The sequence below is a fragment of the Lissotriton helveticus genome, chromosome 8, assembly GCF_964261635.1.
Source record: "Lissotriton helveticus chromosome 8, aLisHel1.1, whole genome shotgun sequence".
Lineage (NCBI taxonomy): Eukaryota > Metazoa > Chordata > Amphibia > Caudata > Salamandridae > Lissotriton > Lissotriton helveticus.
In genome coordinates this window covers 1,485,749,684-1,485,769,164 of record NC_136069.1, presented here as the reverse complement: position 1 = coordinate 1,485,769,164, position 19,481 = coordinate 1,485,749,684, and the positions used below count along the sequence as shown (strand labels likewise).

Genomic DNA, 19,481 nt, shown 5'->3' with positions numbered 1-19,481 from the left:
TTGGTTGGGCGTAGCCGTAACCCTGCCCTACTTTGGAAGGTTCCAGAATGGGGGGGGGCGAATGTTCTGTTTGACTTTCATTTTCTACAGTTTATCGTTATTATTCCTTGTTTGTTGTGTTAAATTAAAAGTTCAAGTTTATTAATGGTCTACGGATTTTGTTTTATCATTTCTTTCTTTCCAGGTTGCTTTTATGCTAAGTTTCTGCTAACAGGGGTCGAGTAACACGGAAACACGTGTAGAGGGATGACGCAGATTTGTACATTACATACACACGAACTCAGACGGGGGACAGTACAAGTACGACATACAAAGACCCAAGACAAATATAAAAACAGTTATTGGTCATAATTATCTCTTTCCGTCTGTGAATTTTTAAACGAGGCTGGGTTCCCGTCTTGACATTGCCCGACCTAGGAGAACTTGAGCATGCCGCTGAGATTTTCCTGGCGAAATCTGTGCCATCGGGCATAATCAAACGTGGTAGTTCTGTCTGGTCTGTCTATGTAAGTCGGGTTCTTCTCTGTCTCGCGCCTTTTCTCGTACTGTCGGTCTGTCGTTCTTGTCGGCCCTTTGCCTTTACTCACGCTCAGTAGAGTCGGGCATTGGGCTTTCCAGTGTCCGACATACCTACAAAAAGCGCATTGGTCTGACCCTAAGTCTGGTCGTCCTTTGCATAGTGTCGGGGGATAAGTTGTGGGTAGCGGTGTCCTGGGGTTGTCCTGTCGGTATATTTCCCTACTTGGTTTATCCTCGTCTTTTCTCTGTCGTTTCGTAGCCTCTCTGCGCCACATACCGAGACTGTCGAGCATAATTGGCGTCGTCTTATTATTTCGAAGGGCTATTTCTAACGTTTCTATTTTATCAAGGTCAAAGGATCCTGCCAGTGGCCACTGTTTGTCTTGGCTATCTTCGGTATACCTGTGCCATAATTTATTATAAGCTATGGTGACTAACCCATAGTTTATGAACATGTCCTTATTAGGGGTGCCTTCTAGTGGAGCCATATGGTCCACCTCTAACACCCGGTCCGGGCTAAACAGGCTATTTATCAGTGGGGAGAAGACAGACATGACGGCTCGTTACGAGGGACTAAAAAAGTCAGCACTGCCTATCTTATCACTAGGTGCAAAGACTAGACAGAATATTTCTATTCTACGTTGTTTGCAGGTAGTGAATACCTCATGGATCAAAAAAAAATATAAAACCAAACGACCAATAAATAACAATGGGGAGAATGAGTAGGTCCGCAAAGATCTGCGTTACCTACCCTTTTCACTATCTGCAAAAAGGGTGGTCTCTTCCCTGCTTGCAGACAGGGAATCTCCAGGAAACAATAGTTTGTGAACAACAGTTCAGTTTCAAGCAATTATTGAGTGGGGGAGAAAAAGAACAAGCACGGCTGCTACCCTACCTATCCTCCACTGCTTGCAAAGGGAGAGAGAGCCTGTTGCTTCTCCGTTTGCAGACAGTGAATCTCCAAATAAAAATAAACAAAGCAATACTAGTATTTTGAACAATCAAGCAATCAAAACAAATTTCGCAACTTGTCGTGGCAACATGACCTTACCCGGACCATGTGGACAGTTTCTTGTCTTCCGAATCCAGCGCCCGATCGTCCTCTTTTTCTCGTATTTCTCACGGCACTCCTGATGGTTCCCAGTCAGGACCGTAGATCACTCGAGAGAGGTCTGTTCGGAACTAGTGAAGTTCGGATGATCGGCTGCCAGACGAGGGTCTATTGGGCAAGAGCTCTCCCGATCGTTGCAGTCGTTCACTCTGTCGTCGGGACCTCTCCCACTGGATCCACGAGTCGCTGATGGGCCCCACGCTTGGGACGCCAATTGTAAAAAGTTCATCCGGGTCGGGGACAATCGATATTTGCCCGGCGGTATTGCCTCTGTGACCCCCTAGTTATTTAAATCAATGAAGAGGCAGGCGCTGGAGACTGGAAAGCAGGAAACAAGGTTTTTTTTTATTCTCTCCGGAGGAGAACACAACGAAACGGACAGAAGGTATCGTTCTGAGGTGCTCTAACTGTATTTCTGAGGCCTGGCCTCTTATACCCACATTTATGACTTTATTGTAGATTACACATACATGTAAAACCCCTCTTCTCATCAAGCTGCATTGGCTTCCAGTCACACAACGCTGCTATTTTAAAGCAGGCTGTATGGTCTTCAAGTCATTACATGGCAAAAGCCCTAAATTTATCAATCAACTGATCACCAGACACGTCCCCTCCCGTAACCTCCGCTCACTCCATCTAGCCCTGCTCCAGACCCCCCCCTTTAAACTCAAACGCTCTGGTGGTCGTAGATTTGCCACCCTTGCCCCCTGTCTATGGAACACCTTTCCCCTGGAGATCCGATCTTGCCAAGACCTCCTACCTTTTCGGAAAGCTCTGAAGACCTGGCTCTTTAGACAAGCTTTTTAATCCACCTCCTCCTCCACCTTAGGCTGTGTTACTGTCAATTTTAGCGCCAAGAAACTAATCAGTGTTAGCGCGCTTTATAAGTGACTTAATAACATAACATAACATAACATGTAAAAGCTTTGATGTACGGAAAAGACATTCTCGGAACTCCCCTTTGGGCCCGTTCCCACACACATTTACAGTTGAAGTCCCCACCCTAGTCACAACAGGTGATGAGCATCGCGCAGCTGGATAATCCGCCGATTCACGGAATGGGGGGGAGTTTGATCGGATCTCACGGGGTGGGGGCTTTGATCAACCCGGGGATTCTTTGATGGGGGAAGCTTTCTATTGTACGGGGAGGGGCAAGGATGGTATCGGCAGAGCTGGGTGTCGGCTTGGGAACGGGGAGGACAAAACGGGCACACGGGGAAAAGGGGGTTTGCATCTAAGGGCCGGAGATCATGAAAGGAAAGCAGGGAGGTGTCGCGCTGGGAACAGGATGAGGGCCTGGGGCAGAGCAGCGCCGAAGAGGGGTTTATGACTCAAGGCAGGTGCAAGCAGGGGGTGGTCAGCGTGCAGGCTTAGTGAAGGCAAAGGGCTATGTCAGGGGCCAGCGGCATGCAAAAGGGTTTGTTCTGATCGGGGCATCTTAAAATGGCGGGCGCGCACGACAAAAGTGTGGCATCAGGGGAAGAGGCAAGATGGCGCAGATAATGTTCACCAAAACGCACTAATTTTCCACAAGGGAGTGTCGGATCTTTCCCTTCCTTGGGCAGGACGGCAATGATAGCTTCAGAGAGTGTACCTTTCAGTTCCACGGTGTCATTGAGTTCCTGGAACAGGTGTAGTAGCGGTTGTGTTAGGAGAGAGGGGAAGCATTTATAGAATCTAGCAGTAACCCAGCAGGGCCGAGGGCCTTCCCACACTTTAGTGATTTAATCACTTTCTCTACTTCAAAGATCGAGATTGGAACATTAAGGATCGATTGCTCCTCAGAGGAGGGTGATGGAAGATCACATTCATTTAAATAGTCTTGAATTCTAGCTAGCCTCTTCTACTGTTTTATTTTTTGTATACAAAGTTTCATAAAAGTCCTTAAATATCTCAGCAATTTTATCTGGGTCCGAGTGAACCGCCCCAGCATTATCTTTAATGGAGTTAATTGTGTTCCTCTGCACTTTGAATTTTAGGTATGCGGCCAAGCTCTTGCCCGCTATGTTTGATTCACATAGTTTAAACCTTCTTCTCCTATCTAGCCAGACCCCTGCTCTTTTACTTATGATTTTATTGTATTCATGCTAATATGCAGTAATAATGAACCTTTCTGCACATGGTACATTTGTCAGCTAATGGGTTTTTCGGAAAACGCTTTTTCAAATTAAGTACACAACAGATAATGAATTGCCATCATTTTTCCTAAACGTTGACTAAGACTGTTCGTATCATCTCAGAAAAGCGAATTTTTAAGATAAGTCTGAGCGCCTCTTGACAGCTCATGTATTCAAGATTATGCAGAAATGACGGAGTCCACCTCGAAAATCGGGAAAGCTGCCAAGCTGAGCAATTTTGCACTTAAGAAAGCACGATTGTCACTCTCTTCCAAACATCCCCATCCCATTTTATATTTGAAAAACTGTAGAAGGGCCTGCTTTCTGTATTTTGGTGTATTTTCATATTTGGAAATTATTTGCATTTTCTTTTCTTTTATTAAGGAGTAACGTAAATTCAATTTCAAAGCCATGGCATGGTTTGTGAAATGGTCCTGATAACAATTCTGCCATTGTTCTCGGTGGGTTACTGCTGGCGTGAATTAAATGCATGAAGACTCTGACCCTGAATTTTCTAAATGTTCAAGAAAACCTATACAGTTTACTACCTGTTCAAGGTGATGACAAGATGGAGGCTGAGAAGATAATAGCTGTATCAAAGAAAGGAAGGGACCGGGAGCTGTATTTAAACAGGTCCTGCGCACAAGCTCCAAATTAGGACTGCGTATCAAAGCGTGTGCAGTTCCTAGCAGAGAGTGCAGGGGGGAAGGGAGGTCTTTCTTTGTGATGCCCTCACCCACCCCGGGAGATGTCATGCTTCATCATTGAGCCATGCTCCTCATCGGGCTGGTGCTGCAATGCCCGAAGGGCACTTGTAAACAGAGCTATTTTGCAGAGATCTTTTGAAGAAGCTGTAGGGTGCGTGCAGGTGTGAGGGCGGGATAGTGCACAGGTGGGTGGGTTTAAAATCAATCTGGAGCAGTCCTATTCAGATATGATGTATTAGCTAAGTTAGTTCCAGCTTAGTTAAAATGTATTGGAACCCTAAGTGGATGTAATGTTCCTAAAGGGCTATCGCCGTACAGTGGGTCAACATGTTTCGTGCCCGTTCTGTCCCTAGCGGGTCATGTGGCACTTCATCAGGACCTAAAAAGTGAGTGGTGCACTACCATAGGTCTGGTTCCCTATATGTGGTATGATATTCAGACGTGGTAGAGTGAAACCCTAGTAGACTTCTACTGGGGTAGTATAGACCTATAGACAAGGGAGAAAGGAGGGGAGAAGAAACAACAACAATGTTTAAAAAGGACATTCGGCGCGGTGCTCTTGGAAACATTAAACAGTAAAAACGGCTGTGGTGTAGCTGTCAAGTGACATACGCTTGTGGTATTATACTCTGGTAGCTCAGTTGGGTTCTCGGCATCAAGGTTATGTTATATATCAGCGTCACTGAATGTGAAAGGTGACAGGATGCACAGATGTCAACTCATACGATATGTGGTACTACACATATATGTCAGAAGTGAATATAAGGGGCCTCATGTGGTAGCTGGTGCCAAACTATGCGTTGTGCTAAAAAAGGCATCTCAGGTAAAACACAATGCAGGTTAAACATAAGATGGAACCCAAAAATGATTTAACACATTTTACGAAACATGGGTGTGCACGTAAGTGCGAGATGCCTCTTAAGTGAGTGGTAACCTGGAGGTATACAGCTGCCGCATAGGGCATGTTTGATGCCGGATGTCCCGGGAGGGGGTTTTAACTATATTGAGAGCATTCATACAATACAATACACACACATAGTGGTATAGACAGTAGATTGAAGGTGGTAGTGAAAGGTATCGCCGCATGCAGCGTGGCTGAAGGACGGTAGGGAGACAGTGCAGCACAAAACAACTCACCCCCAGTATAGGAGCCTACAGCTTTACGGGGAAGGCAGAGCACGTCTGAGGCTGTAACAAGAGTTAATTCCAGAGTCACAAAACTAGTCAGATGCAGTGCTTACCGGTATTTCCTATGGCCCAGATGTTTACTCACGGAAGGGTAGCAGGCAATTATCGTGATCCCTACCCTTGCTCCGGGCCCGTACCAGCTGCTTCCAGGTCCGGAGTATTTGTCAGCAAAACGTGCGTCAAAGGCGTCCTAAGACTAGGGGGATAATCCAGGCGGCTATCTTGGAAGTATCAATATCAACTTAACTTTATTGATTTTCGCTGCTTAAGCGGTGTCTGGTAAAAAGAGGTTATGTATTCTCAATGAGATCCGGAAAAGCTGCGTGTTCGTGGTAGAAATTAAGTGACCATGGTGCGTTGTTTATTCTAAAAACACTTCGTGTCATACAGGCATATAAGTATTGGATAACATAGCATGCATGCGTAAAGTGAGGGTGCATAGGTCCAGGAGGACATCATGTCGTGGACCAAGCACCTCCCAGGCAGTGTCAAGAGGTGGTGTGTCTGTCAACATAAAGTGCAAAGACTGGGCTGGGTGAGCAACTAGAGGGCATGTTCATGGTTCAGGTTGTTGGAGCATTTTAACTCCCTGTAGCTCTGAACAGGAGCCCAGCCAACTAGCCCTTCGGGCCACTCTGATAATTCTGGGTTAAAGGAGCAAGGCCGTTCTCTAGCAGCAGTGCAATACTCTTCGCATTCAAGGTAGACTTCAAGCAGCAGGGCAGTCCTCTGAGAGTAACAGAGAGGTCATATGAAATGCAAAGCAGACCTCAAGCAGCAGAGCAGTCCTCAAAAGTAAAAGGCAGGCCTCCTGAGTGTCCTCTGCATGTCCAGGAGTGAACTGAAGAGTGGATATTGAGGTCCTATTGTCATACCTGGTTCCAGCTTTGAAGTGGAAAAAAACCTCTACAGTTTTCCTACCCACAGATGCTCCAGGAATTTCCTTCCTCCCTGCCCAGGCTGCAAGGGTGTCTGGGATGATAAAGGACAGGTGTGAAGTTCTTTGTGAGTGTGCTGAGGTAGCTCATTTGAAATGTAATTGGGAAAGGAACAGCACCACTCCTCCCATCTTGGCAGGATGGTCCAACCTGCCAACACTAGTTCCCTTTTGCCTCACTGTCTGGGAGAATACACAAAAGCCAGCAGCCACTCCGATCGCAGTCATGTGACTCAAGATATAGGCCACAAGCAACAAATTGTTTGGGCAAGAAAATGCCAACTGCCTAAAAGTGGCATTTGGAATTGTGAGAACAAGGAAGATAGTATGCAGTTCCTATAGGATTTGTGTAAGCGACTGAGGGTAAGGCTACAAATGGTTTTTAGCCAGAAAGGGGATGGGAAATTCCTCCTTTCGGATAAAGTGCCCTCACACACCCAGCTCACTGGGTGTCATGCTTCATAATTGGGCATGCTCCTCGTCGGGTCAGGGGTGCAATACCCGACCCGGAACCGGCAACATATTTATTTTGCCGGATCGATAAGGCAGTTTAAAACTGCACACACAGGCTCTATAGTGGCAGGCCTGAGACATATTTAAAGTGCTACTTCATTGCAGGTCCACTAGTAGCATTTAATTTACAGGCCATGGCCACAGGAAGTGCCACCTTACTAGGGACTCAAGTAAATTAAATATGCTAATTGGGTATAAGCCAATCTTACCATGTTTTAAGGAGAGAGCACAAGCACTTCAGCAATGGTTAGCAGTGCTAAAGGTCACAGAGTTCTAAAGCCAGCAAAAACGGACTCAGCAAAAATGGAGGAGTGAAGGCCACAAGTTAGGGGATGACTATGCAGAAAAGGTCAAGTCCAACAATGTCATCCCACTCTCTACGTTCCTCTGAAATAAGTGTCAAAGGAAAGGCCTTGAGTTGGAATTCCACTTTATTGTGGAGCTTGTCTAATCATCTCTCTTCCGCCTTATCCAGTGACCCTAGTATATGGGCACCATCAGGGCTCTATCATTGTTCACCTTTTTTCTGAGGTCCCTTCCTGCTGAAATCCAGTGTTTTGTCCTCTCCTACTACAACTATTCAGATGATTTCCCGATCAGCTATACATTGGAACATACAGATGACTGAGCAAATGTGTTCTAGGACTTTTGATTCTTGCAGGTAATGATTGGATGACCAGAAATCACCTCAAACTAGGTGCAACAATAATAAAGTCCTGACTTGTGACAGTCAACCTCTTTTTTAACGGTCTGCCACCAAGAGACTTCAGAGACTGTGAAGAACCTCAGTATCCTAAGTGAGGTACTCTGGATGCTGAACTGCCTGTAGCCACACCAAGCAATCAGTGGTCACTTTCCAGACTCCTTTTCTTGACATTTCCCTATAGATTTTAAGTCATTACAGCACTTGTTCTAGGTTGTCTTGACTGTACCAATTGACTATATTTTGGCAGAACTGAATACAGGCTTGAGTTTACTCCAGAGGAATAGACTGAGCTTCAAGACCTCATCTATCTTTCAATCCAAATGATCGCTACATTTATTTATTTATTTATTTATTTATTTATATGCGAGTATAGCACCCTGTCACTCATGAGTATGTGGGACCTCTATACATAGATAAACAGATTATATGTAACAGTAGCAGGAAATAGTAACAGTAATTAAAGAGATAACCTGACTAAAATGAGTATGTTGACTGTGAATTAAAAAAAACATTTTACCTGGAGGTTATCTTCCAAGATCAACTCATTTAATTTTTGAAAGCATTTATTTTCTTTAATAATCATCAGTTGTTTCGAATCAGATTACCGTGAGAAACATAGACATACAGATTTACCAATATGCATAACACAATTACCAACATGTAATTTTCCAGGCTTATTGCCAAGGAAATTATGAAATTGCACGGTCATTACTTGACAATGTCAGTTTACTGAAGTTCATCTGTGCCCTTTGAATTGATGTACGTTAGCTACCAGGTATACAGTACACCACCTTCAAACCTTCAAATCCCTTCACTTCTTCACACATGTGGTCTGGAAATGTTATTGCTTCTGTACTTCAAAGCCTGCTCCTAAACGTTTACAATTAAACATCAATTCCTTTGTTAATTGTCCTGTATACATTTTTAAATGACCATCCAAGATTTGTTATTGCACAATCTACATTGTAAATGTTGTTTTGGTCATGTGTGTTATCTCTTGAATAAATACCTTCCTCAGGACTCTATTTGTTGTATTCCAGGTGGTGTGCATTCTGTATAAGTCTTTACATAACTTTTAAAGGTTTATATTGAAGTTAAATGTAAGCAAATCATTATCTGCATTGGGTGTATATCCTGGGATCTGCATTCTTTATTTTGGTTCTTATATAATTATGGTCATATTATGTGCAAGTTGTGTTGCTTTTGCACCATGCAACACACTGCATGCACAACGCAACCCAAAAATGTGATTTATCATGCCAAGCAAGACCACCTTGCCTTGCCCTGAGTGGCTTGATAAATCCAGAGTAACGCAATGCAGCGCAAATTACTGCGTCGCGTTACCCTGCCCCAGGGATGTATTCCATGGGTGGTGGGTGAGTGTTCCCATGCAACACCCATTGATTTTGAAGCATTCTGAGATATATCATTACTGGTAGACCTGGGAATGCGCCAAAATGCTATGCCTTACTATCCCGAAGCACACATAGAAAGAAGAAAATGCCTGGGGGGGATTGTTTTTGTGCAGGAAGGTATACCACAAAAACAACCCTGCTTTGGCACTAGGCAGCACATTGTGCGCCAGCATGGGGAAAAGGCAGGAAAGCTCCGTATTGTGTTAAATATATTGCATTCCAGCTTTTTTCCCATCACGCAGCACAGCAACGTGATTTGCTGCGCTGCATTACTTCTACATAAATTTGTCCCATAATATATAGTTGCTGGACCGTACCTTATTCCTTACATCTGTTTAAGCATCTGTTTAAGCAATTCAAATATGTAGAGGTTTATCCTATTTGGAAACATCATGATGTGTTTCATTCTTTAACTCATAAAACATTCTTCTAATGAAAGCATATTATTCTAAATCATTTCCGCTCTACTCAATTTTCCTATGGAAAAATAAAATGAGACCATTACATTTAAATATTTGTTTGTCGTTCAAAGAATATCAATTATGATGATACTTCCAATCAGAATAAACATATACATCTTTGAGTTGCTTAAATGTTGAAGAGCATGAGAATTGTTGTGATGTTTTATGTAAGGTCCTGCCCAAATTCTGAGCGTCTTCTACTCTTTACTCGGAAAGGACCATTGAGTAATAATGATGTCTTGAAATTAATGTTTTACCAACAAGAAGTTGTTTATTTTTAAACAGGTATATTTACTTGTTTACTGTAGTATATTTCGTAGGAGATGGAATAGATTTGTCATTGTGATGGATGGGAGAACATCATTATTTGGACTGCTATAGGTATAATGTGGTAGAATTTTAAAATCTCATTCTGTTTTCAAAGTACAGTATTACTCTAAAGACCTTCATCTATCTCCTTGTTACACAGCCCCCTGGCGGTGAGGACCATGAATGATCAGCTAATGTTATTAGAAAGAGCATTTATTGATCCACTTGGATTACCAGGAAGACCTTTTTATAGGTATGTGAAAACATAATTTGATTTTTCCAGTAGAACCTGAACATGTTGTAATATACGCAAACAAGGAAGGCCATTAAGACTCTGCTCTTCCCCACTAACTAGCTGGTGTCACTCTGCAATCTGTTGGTCTTTCTTTCAGCGCCAGGACGCCCTTTTGCTGGGGCAGCTGTCGCACTATATAAGACATCCTAACATAACATAACATAACATAACATAAAAAAGATAGAAAATGTCTGCAACAATAAGAATTTGAAATGAAAGATGTCTCACACAATAAAAAATATATTAACAAAATGTTTATTGGACTATACACGCAGCATGCAATATTCTAGAATCTAAGGTGTCTTAGGTGTGGCATAAGACGTCTTATGCCAATTACATTTACCTACAATTGCCTGAAGTGGTGTGGTGTACAAAAATACCTTTTACAATGTGGAAAGTATAGCTATTTTAAGATCAGTAATTATGTATAGAAAAGATTGATCACCTTCTAAATATTAACAGGTCATTTGTGAGTATTGAATAATACCTTTCGACTGCTTATGTGGGGCTAAATAATGTTAGATTACTATAGGTTTGTTGGGATCTGATTTGATCTACATTTTATCCCTATGCAGGGTAATGAAAAAACATTCTATAACACTGCTGCCTATTATGCCTGTTAATAAGGAAAGTGATTTTCACCATTTGGATTTTTTGCAGAGTCTTCTATTTGGAGGGTTGATTTGTTGAATTATCTTACTTCAAATTGCCCTTCGGGTCTTGGCAATAACATAATTTCTCTGAGTCTTACTAGTTGGTTTTCCTTGTGTATCTTGACACTGGCCGAGAAAGAACTGTGAAAAATATGTACTGCAGTTAAAGTGAGGAAGGCATAGGAGAATGATTTGTCCATTTCACCATCCAGATAGTTTTTGAAACTCTGACTGAGTAGAGGATAAGCTCCTCTTGAAAGCATAATAAACATACTTATTTATCACTCTTGTTAATTACCTCCGAGTGCAACTTGGGTGCATAGACACGTAGGACTGTACCTTTTATGAATTTTTGTCTACTTCATTGCAAAGCCTGTGTGCAACAGGTATCCCTAGACATGTGCTATGTGCTCACTGTGTCATAGGATTCCTCCTACACTCAACTGTGTGAGGCCCAAATAAACAAAAAAACTGTCTTAAATGGCTTGTGTTCCCTCTCAGTGGACCTGGTCTGGTAGTCCAGGCTGGCTTGTTGCTATTAGAGCAGGATTAAGACTGGTTTCCATATAACTGATTCCTGTCTGAGGTGTTATGGTGGGGAATAGAAAGATGGGCTGGATGCGGTCCAGAGTAATTACCAGTGGCTGAGAATAATTCAAGTATTACACCCATCACTTTTATTTTAACATACCTCAATGATATGTTAAAGCAATGATTAGTTCCTGTAAAGGCAGATCAGCCCAGGTTCTGAAAGTGAAGATGAAGAGCTCATTGTTTAACAAGCAGAGGTAAAATGAGGGACATGAACACATACAGAAGATTGTTGCTCATTCTGGTACCTGGACAGAGAAGGACCTGTCATCTCTTCTAATAACTTTGGCGTGTTGTGCAGGATAGAAGGAGGAGGGAGATTAAGTGTTAGTATAGTCTGATTTTAAGTTAATAGGAAGCTGATTAAACTTTGGTGAACATAAGGAAGCGTCTTTCTTGAAAATATTAGAATCAAGTAGTTGCTTTTGGTCACTGCGCCATTCTTGATGATCTGTTTTGAAATGCTTAGGTCACTGGCCAGTTGGAAGACGAAAGCGAGTGGATGGGAGAGTTGAGTTGGTACTGCAGCCCAGAAACATGGCTTCAGTCTTAGGTCAATTTGGTTTGAAGCAAGTTTGATTAATTCATATTTCAATTGATTTGGATTAGTGGTTGCTGTGCAATTTCTGGAGAAGTGCCATGAGTGGATAATGAAAATGTTGATTATGATGGAACGTGGAAACAGTAGGAATCCATGAGGAAAACACTTTCAGACCAAAGCTAATTAAATTATGATCATGGGCAATTTCAGTTTATGGGTTACTAGGCCAGATGTAAACCTGATAACAGACATCGGTGAGAACTGATAACAGACCAAGTGATAACAGACATCACTTGGTTTCCAACAGATCATAAGTGGCCCGACACACATAGCTAGGCACATGCTTGACCTTACAATCACATATAGCCTTGACAGCGCAAAGGACTATGTCACCAAAGACTAGAGCGTGCTAAGCTCCAAGGGATCCCTACCACAAATTAAGAGACTAGTCGTCCTATCTATATTTAAGGGCTTCCCTGACTAAACGAGGGCTCCCTCCTAAGCAAGAACACAGACCCTAGACGTGGAAAGACTCCTTAACAGATCAGCTGACCACAAAATGGCCACCATTCACAACTGCAATACCAAGAAATAGGGCCTGTTGAGCCCCAAGGCCCCGGTCTTAAATTCAGAGGCCTCTCACCCCCTGAGCTCTGCCCAGAAGTGTACCAGACTGGTGCTACAGCGTGACCAAACCCTGAAAATAGTGCATCCTCTCCCTCGATTCCACCTGACCCTAAGATGGCCTTCCCCCATCCCTTACTGTGCTGCGTCAGCCCCAAGGCTCCTGACACTTCTAAGGCACATAACTCTCTGGGTCAGGATCCCTTTTGCCCCTAGTGAACTGAGAACCTTCTCAAGAGCTCGCAGCCCCTCAAGAAGCCCCACGCCCACTGCAGAGGCTGCCCGGTCACTTGACGGCTGCCCCGAGAACACCAAGCGCCACAGCATACCCTCAATCAAGGTCCACTAACTTAGCGTCAGAGACAAGGACTCTACTTAAGGGGAACCCAGCAACCACCTACATGATCAAAAGTAGTTTTGGTAACCTGAGCTCAAGCCCTACAAGGAGTGACCATCCCGCTCAGAATCCTGCCTAGCCCTATAATGGCCACCAGATGACCATTGTTGCTCTGAGTCTAACTCTTAACTGGCCCAAGACCGACACTGATGACAACCTTTACTGCAACAACTAGCGCACTCTCTGCAGAACTGCCTTTCCCCCCTCCTCCCCCTGACTCTCCTTCAGAGGCTTGATCCCTCTGCACACAGATCTCACACTATGGCTCTTGACTCGCCATCTCACCCCACCCAATCCCTAACCACCCATTTGAAACCTCACAGCCTTAACTCATCCACTATGAACTTCCCCCCACCTGTCTGCCAAAACGAAACGATGCCTCAAACAGAAACTAATCCGACAACACAGAGAAACCCTATTTACAGACATCTACCACTCCTCCACCAAAGGTCCAATTAAAATGGACCTAATTTTTCACACTGAGAGAGCAGAAGTCTGGATCTCCTCCCTTAGAGCACAACTTTACATTGCCAAAACCACATCCACACCACACAGCGGCAAACTAACAGCCTTACTCCCTAATCGCTCGACAAGAAGAGGGAGCACTTCCATGACCATCTTCACTAACGGCACTGTCCTCATCAGGCAAACAATGAGAACCTTGAAGCTTTCGACGCCTTCTTCCCCACACTACGTTCCGCTCACCCACACCTACCCCGACCTGTCGCAATCCAATTTCCAGCTACAGTGAATAGGCCCCAACAGGAAACACAATCCACTCCACCCTTTACCCCCACAGTCCACCCCCCCGAGTCACCTCACACTTCAGTACCCTTGCTATCAATACTCCCTAAGGAAAACACAATCCCACTCCCCACTCGGACCCTCCCACCACAACATCAGGAACGAGCTCCGCCAAAAGTGGTCCCTAGCATCACTAGTTTGCGCACTGATCTTAGAAACTCTAATTCTTCTCATGACCCAATTCACCCCCCTCCAGGGTTTACAAAAGGGGACAACCTGCTCTACACATTGAGCACAATACAGCACTCCACAAATCCGACCCACACCACTCAAAGCGAATCCCCGCATTCTGCCCCCACCCCCTTACATGACTCTGTGACTCCACGACTCACCACCCCCTCCCATGACTCCGTGGCTACACGACTCGCGATACTAGAAAATCAGATAGACGTGATCACCCGGGGTCTGGCCGAAATCCTCTCCAACCTTGATAAGGCACGCAGACCACACCGTTCTCCCCCCTGGGCTCCCCCACTTCCAACTCCAATAGCCACAAGAGCTCCACCCGGCTCTCAGAATCCCTCAAAACTCTGCCTCAGAGGCCCCCAAGACTGGACACGGAATTCTGGCCACAAACTACCTCAAAAATCGCAAACCTTCCAACTACGGCCCAGAGACACCCATATACTGATGACAAACCCCGACCTCAAGATCCACTAGAACAGAAGCAGCCATGTCGGACACTGAAACAGCCGACTTAGCCTCCTCTTATGACTCACCCCCCTTTGACTTCCCCAAATCCAAAATCCAAGTGATCACAGGTCCCCGAAGAGACATTCCCGGCACAAAACCCCCGAGACCACCCATCCTCATCACCCTACCTAGGGCGCCCATAGAAAAGACTCCCAACAACAAAGAGCTTTTCACCAATTGCTACTCATCAACTGCAGGTCGGCTTCGCTGCATGCAACTGAACTAGCAGAGGCCATTCTCTCCCACAACATTGACATTGCGTTCATCACAGAGACCTGGCTCAATGAACTAGCCTCACTATGCTTAGACATGCTTGTTCCCTCTGATTTTTCCATCATCAACAAGGACAGAAAAGACCAAAGAGGGGCAGGGGTAGCTATCATCCATAAAAACAACATGGCCATCTCGGAAATAGACTCATACAAATACAACTCTTTTGAATGCCTCTCAACCAACATCAAGACCAAAGACAATGGAACTTTATGCTGCCATCTTCTCTATCATCCTCCAGGTAACACCTCCGCTTTTGGGGAACACCTATCTGACCTGATAGCTCATGGTATGCTCGGAGATGCCAATAATCTAATACTTGGTGACCTTAACCTGCGATGGAATGAGACTAACAACCCGCTAATCCAATCACTATCCAGTTTCCTAAGTGACAATAATTTAATCCAGCACTGCACTGAGGAGACTCACTACAAAGGAGCCACCTTGGATGCCATCATCGCTCATAGAAACACAATCACAATCAACCACATACTCCCAGTAGACTGATCAGATCACCACATGATCTTATTTCATATCAATCAACTAACGCTCTTCCAAACACCTATGCAAGACCCTCCCAAACCGTTGAGAAACTTCTCCCAGATCCCCGTTGGAATCCTTGAAGAGCGGATAGGGTCTCTTCTTCCTGACACCAACGACCACCTCTCCACAAACGAACTCACTGAGCGCTACAACGCAAATCTACTGTCCATGCTCGAACAACTAGCTCCCCTAAAGCTAAAAAAGAGCCGAGCCACTCCATCAAGATCCTGGTTCAACTCCAACCTCAACTCTGAAAGAAGAGAACTAAGAGCCAAAGAAAGAAAATGGAGAAATAACCCTACCTCCATCCTCCGTGATCAACTCAAATCAGCCCGTAGGAAGTACAACAATCACATTAAAAACAAGAAATCCAGCTTTTTCCGCTCGGCGCTGGACAGTGCCAAAAACAGGCCCAAGGAGCTGTATAGTATCATTAGACAACAAACCTCCAAGCCCGTGTCCTCCTCCATACAGGCTTCCAAAGAACTAGACGCTAACTTCGACAACTCCTTCAATGATAAGATCACGAAAATTGAACTTTCATTGGACATCAACAACACGCACCCCACGAAGAGCATCTTGACTGGATAGAATGATCTTTCTCCTGGTTCCTCTGTCAATTCCTGGCTAAGCTTCCACCCCATTCAGGAAACTGAGATAGTCAGGCTGATCTCCTTTTACAAACCCTCAGCGCATGTCCTAGACCCCATTCCTCCCCTACTGACCAAAAATCAGAAACACGCCCTAGCGCCTCTCTGGAGCACAATCATAAACAGCTCCCTGGAAAACAGAATCATTCCAGACTGCCTTAAAATGGGTCAAGTCACACCCCTGTTGAAAAAACCGGGCCTAGATATTACGGACCTGAACAACTTCAGACCTGTGTCGAACCTCCCCCTTCTTTCAAAAACCCTAGAAAGATGCGTATTACATCAACTAACCCAACACCTGGACAACATCAACCTCCTGGATCCCCACCAGTCCGGCTTCAGAAAAGGCTGTAGCACAGAAACCGCGATCCTTAACATCATCGACGATATCCACGGTTCACTAGACTCTGACCAATGCTGCCTCCTCATTCTTCTTGATCTCTCGGCAGCTTTTGACACTGTAGACCACAAACTCCTCATAAGGGCCCTCCAAGAAAGAGCTGGTCTTGGTGAGGTAGTCCTCAAATGGTTCGCCTCCTTTCTGCACAATCGCACTCAAAAAATAAAAATAAAAAACTTCACCTCTGACCTCCAACAAGTCAATAAAGGTGTCCCTCAAGGCTCGGTGCTATCACCGCAACTCTTACGTGGAACCGCTCTCCAAACTACTTAGGAAAGCCAACATACGCTTCCATCTCTATGCTGATGACACCCAGATCTTTCTGGAAACTACTTCTCTCAAAGACATTCAAAGACTCAATGATGTACTGAGAGACATCCAGGACTGGCTGACATGTAACCACCTTAAACTAAATCCCGACAAGACGGAGATACTCCTCATCTCGAACAAGCAAGAGAACCCCCAAATTGTGAAATGGTTAAAAGCCATTGATGCGCTCAACGGGAATCTCACTCTAGCAGACTCTGTCAAATCTTTAGGCGTCACCCTAAACCCAAAACTGAACATAAGGAGACATATCAAGAATTCGGCCAAAAGTGCCTTCCTTAACCTCAGACTACTGAACAAAATAAAACCCTTTATTCTGCCCAGTGATCTCAAACAGGCCATACAAGCACTAGTACTGTCACGACTGGACTACGGGAACGCAGTCCTCTCTGGAGTTCCTAAAGTGCATTTGGCTCCCATCAAGACAACGCTGCATGCGGCTGCCAGAATGATCACCGGTATCAAGAAATTCGAACATATCTCACCCGCACTCAGAGAACTTAAGTGGCTTCCAGTCGAAATGCGGATCAGCTTCAGAACAGCCTGCCTCACCCATAAAGCCCTTCACACCGGCAAACCCGAATACTTGGCGAAAAAACTCAAAATATTCCGGCCAGACTAGGAACCTCAGAAGTTTAAACTCCCTCCTACTCATCCCTCCAAAAACTACAAGAAAAAAGACTGCGGATCGATCTTTCACCGGAAGCGCTCCAAAAATCTGGAACTCCATTCCCCCTCACATCAGAACCATTTCCTCCTTTATTGAATTCAAAAGACAACTTAAAACCCTATTCCTCAACCGCTCCCTAGGGAAGGGATAACTCGAGACAGCTAGCAGACATCTATCTCTGTCTGAGTTCAATAACGCCGAATAACCTTGAAGTCAAATCTGTCCTGTACTACAATGTGTTCCTCTTCTAATGTGCGCTCTTCTTAACATGTTTTCCCTCCTTTTGTGTATATGGTGACTACCTACTATGTATATGGTGATTATCTGTTAGTATCTGCTGTAAAGCGCTCCGATACCCTAGGGTCAGGCCAGCGCTATAGAAAACTCCTTAAATAAAATAAAATAAAACAACCTAAGGTATGGTTGGATCATTTCTTCATCCCCACTGACTTGATTTACCTTACTTGTGCTTAACATCTGAAACTCTCAGACAACCCCACCAACCCCCTATAGCTACTTCAAAACACCCCTATAGAAGGATTGGAGCCTATCGCACTTAAACTAAAACAGATACCTCCAACCAGTCAATGGCGAGCTACCCGTAGCTCCCAGACACCTTCAAAGTAGCTGCATCCTTGTGTTCATTTTTAAACAAGCACAGGGTCACATTTGTATTTTAAAGTAAAGGGAATGCTGTGTGTACTTTATATTATCATCAGGTGTCAGATAGCAGAGCTTGATATTGGGCAGTGCTCAGTCATATTTATGGGCCAGGCTGGGGCACAGAGGTGAAGAACTGAAGCACTGGAGTGTTTAACTCTTAACTAAAAGTCTTTGTCGACTCAATATTGAATCTTGAGAAATAAATTATGTTTCTGAATGCTTTTACATGGGAGAAAACGAAAAGTTACCCTAAGGAGAGGTGTGGCTCAGCGGCCAGGCTGGCTAACTCTGGAGCACGTGGCCCACGGTTCGATTCCCAGCGCCGGAGGCAGATAAGCTCAGCATCATGTGACTCTGGGCAATAGCTCACTTGATCTCCTCTACGACCCCCAGCGCCTTGAGACCCTTACGGGTGATTAGTTTGCTCTATACAAATACCAGGTTATTAACTCTTTAATTTTCTCACATTTCAAAGTGTTTCATTTACAAGTAGCAGACCTTTATCTCCCAGTGGCCAGCAGACACTGTGTCATATTTATAGCTGGAAATAGTCATTTTTTCAAATGGGAGACATTTAAAGTGAAGAAAGTGTTTGCTTTGAAACATCAAGTATTAAAGTTTTTATCCATTTTCAATTAGGCCAATTATGCCTTAATGTTTTATGAAGCGTGTTTCTTCACTTAAAATTCCTCTTATTTAAGCAAATATATTTTTCTGTTATAAATACGGCACCATGTCTATAGGTCACTAGGAGCAAGATGCTTGGTGTTTGTAATGTGTCACTTGGAATTAAGGGAACATTTAAATGATGGTGTTTAGGTAATTCATGTAAACAAAGTTAACTCTTCAGTTTAATTTCCCGACACGGTGTCATATTTATAGGTGAAAAATACAACCATTATTTTAAGTGGGAGAAATTTAAAGTGAGGAAAATTTTTCCAAATTCTGAATATTTTTTGCAGACCATTTTTCTTAACTTTAGATTTCTCCCATTTGTGTTATACATGCAATAGTGCAATAAATGGCATATGTCCTGTGCCACAAGCACATATGACACAGGTTCTCATACATCTCCAAAGACCACCTTCCTATTGTTAACACATGGCAGCCCTGTCATATCGCCCCTAGTAAAAGTATGTTGTTCAAACCATAGTATCTGGCCCTATGGACACACGGCTTAAAGTACATTTAACTGGGCTTGAGGGTGTCCGGTAACACTGCTCGAGTTGCTTAGCTCTCAGTAGCTTTCAATGATTTCCCTGATCAGAAGAAGCTCTCACGAGAGAAAAGATTGGAGACCCAACTTATAATCAGATGTCTCCATATCCTCAAACCCTGCTGATCAACTTATATTGCAACATTTCTGCTGTCTTAGAT

At 44.0% G+C, this 19,481-nt stretch overlaps 1 protein-coding gene across 1 annotated transcript in view; it reads left to right on the top strand.

The window, feature by feature from the left end:
- Positions 1–19,481, top strand: part of LOC144773425 (glutamate carboxypeptidase 2-like) — a 508,326-nt gene that overhangs the window by 433,212 nt on the left and 55,633 nt on the right. Inside the window, exon 18 of the mRNA XM_078658419.1 lies at positions 10,144–10,236. Coding sequence (XP_078514545.1) covers positions 10,144–10,236 — 93 coding nt within the window. The remainder of the gene's footprint in view (positions 1–10,143; positions 10,237–19,481) is intronic.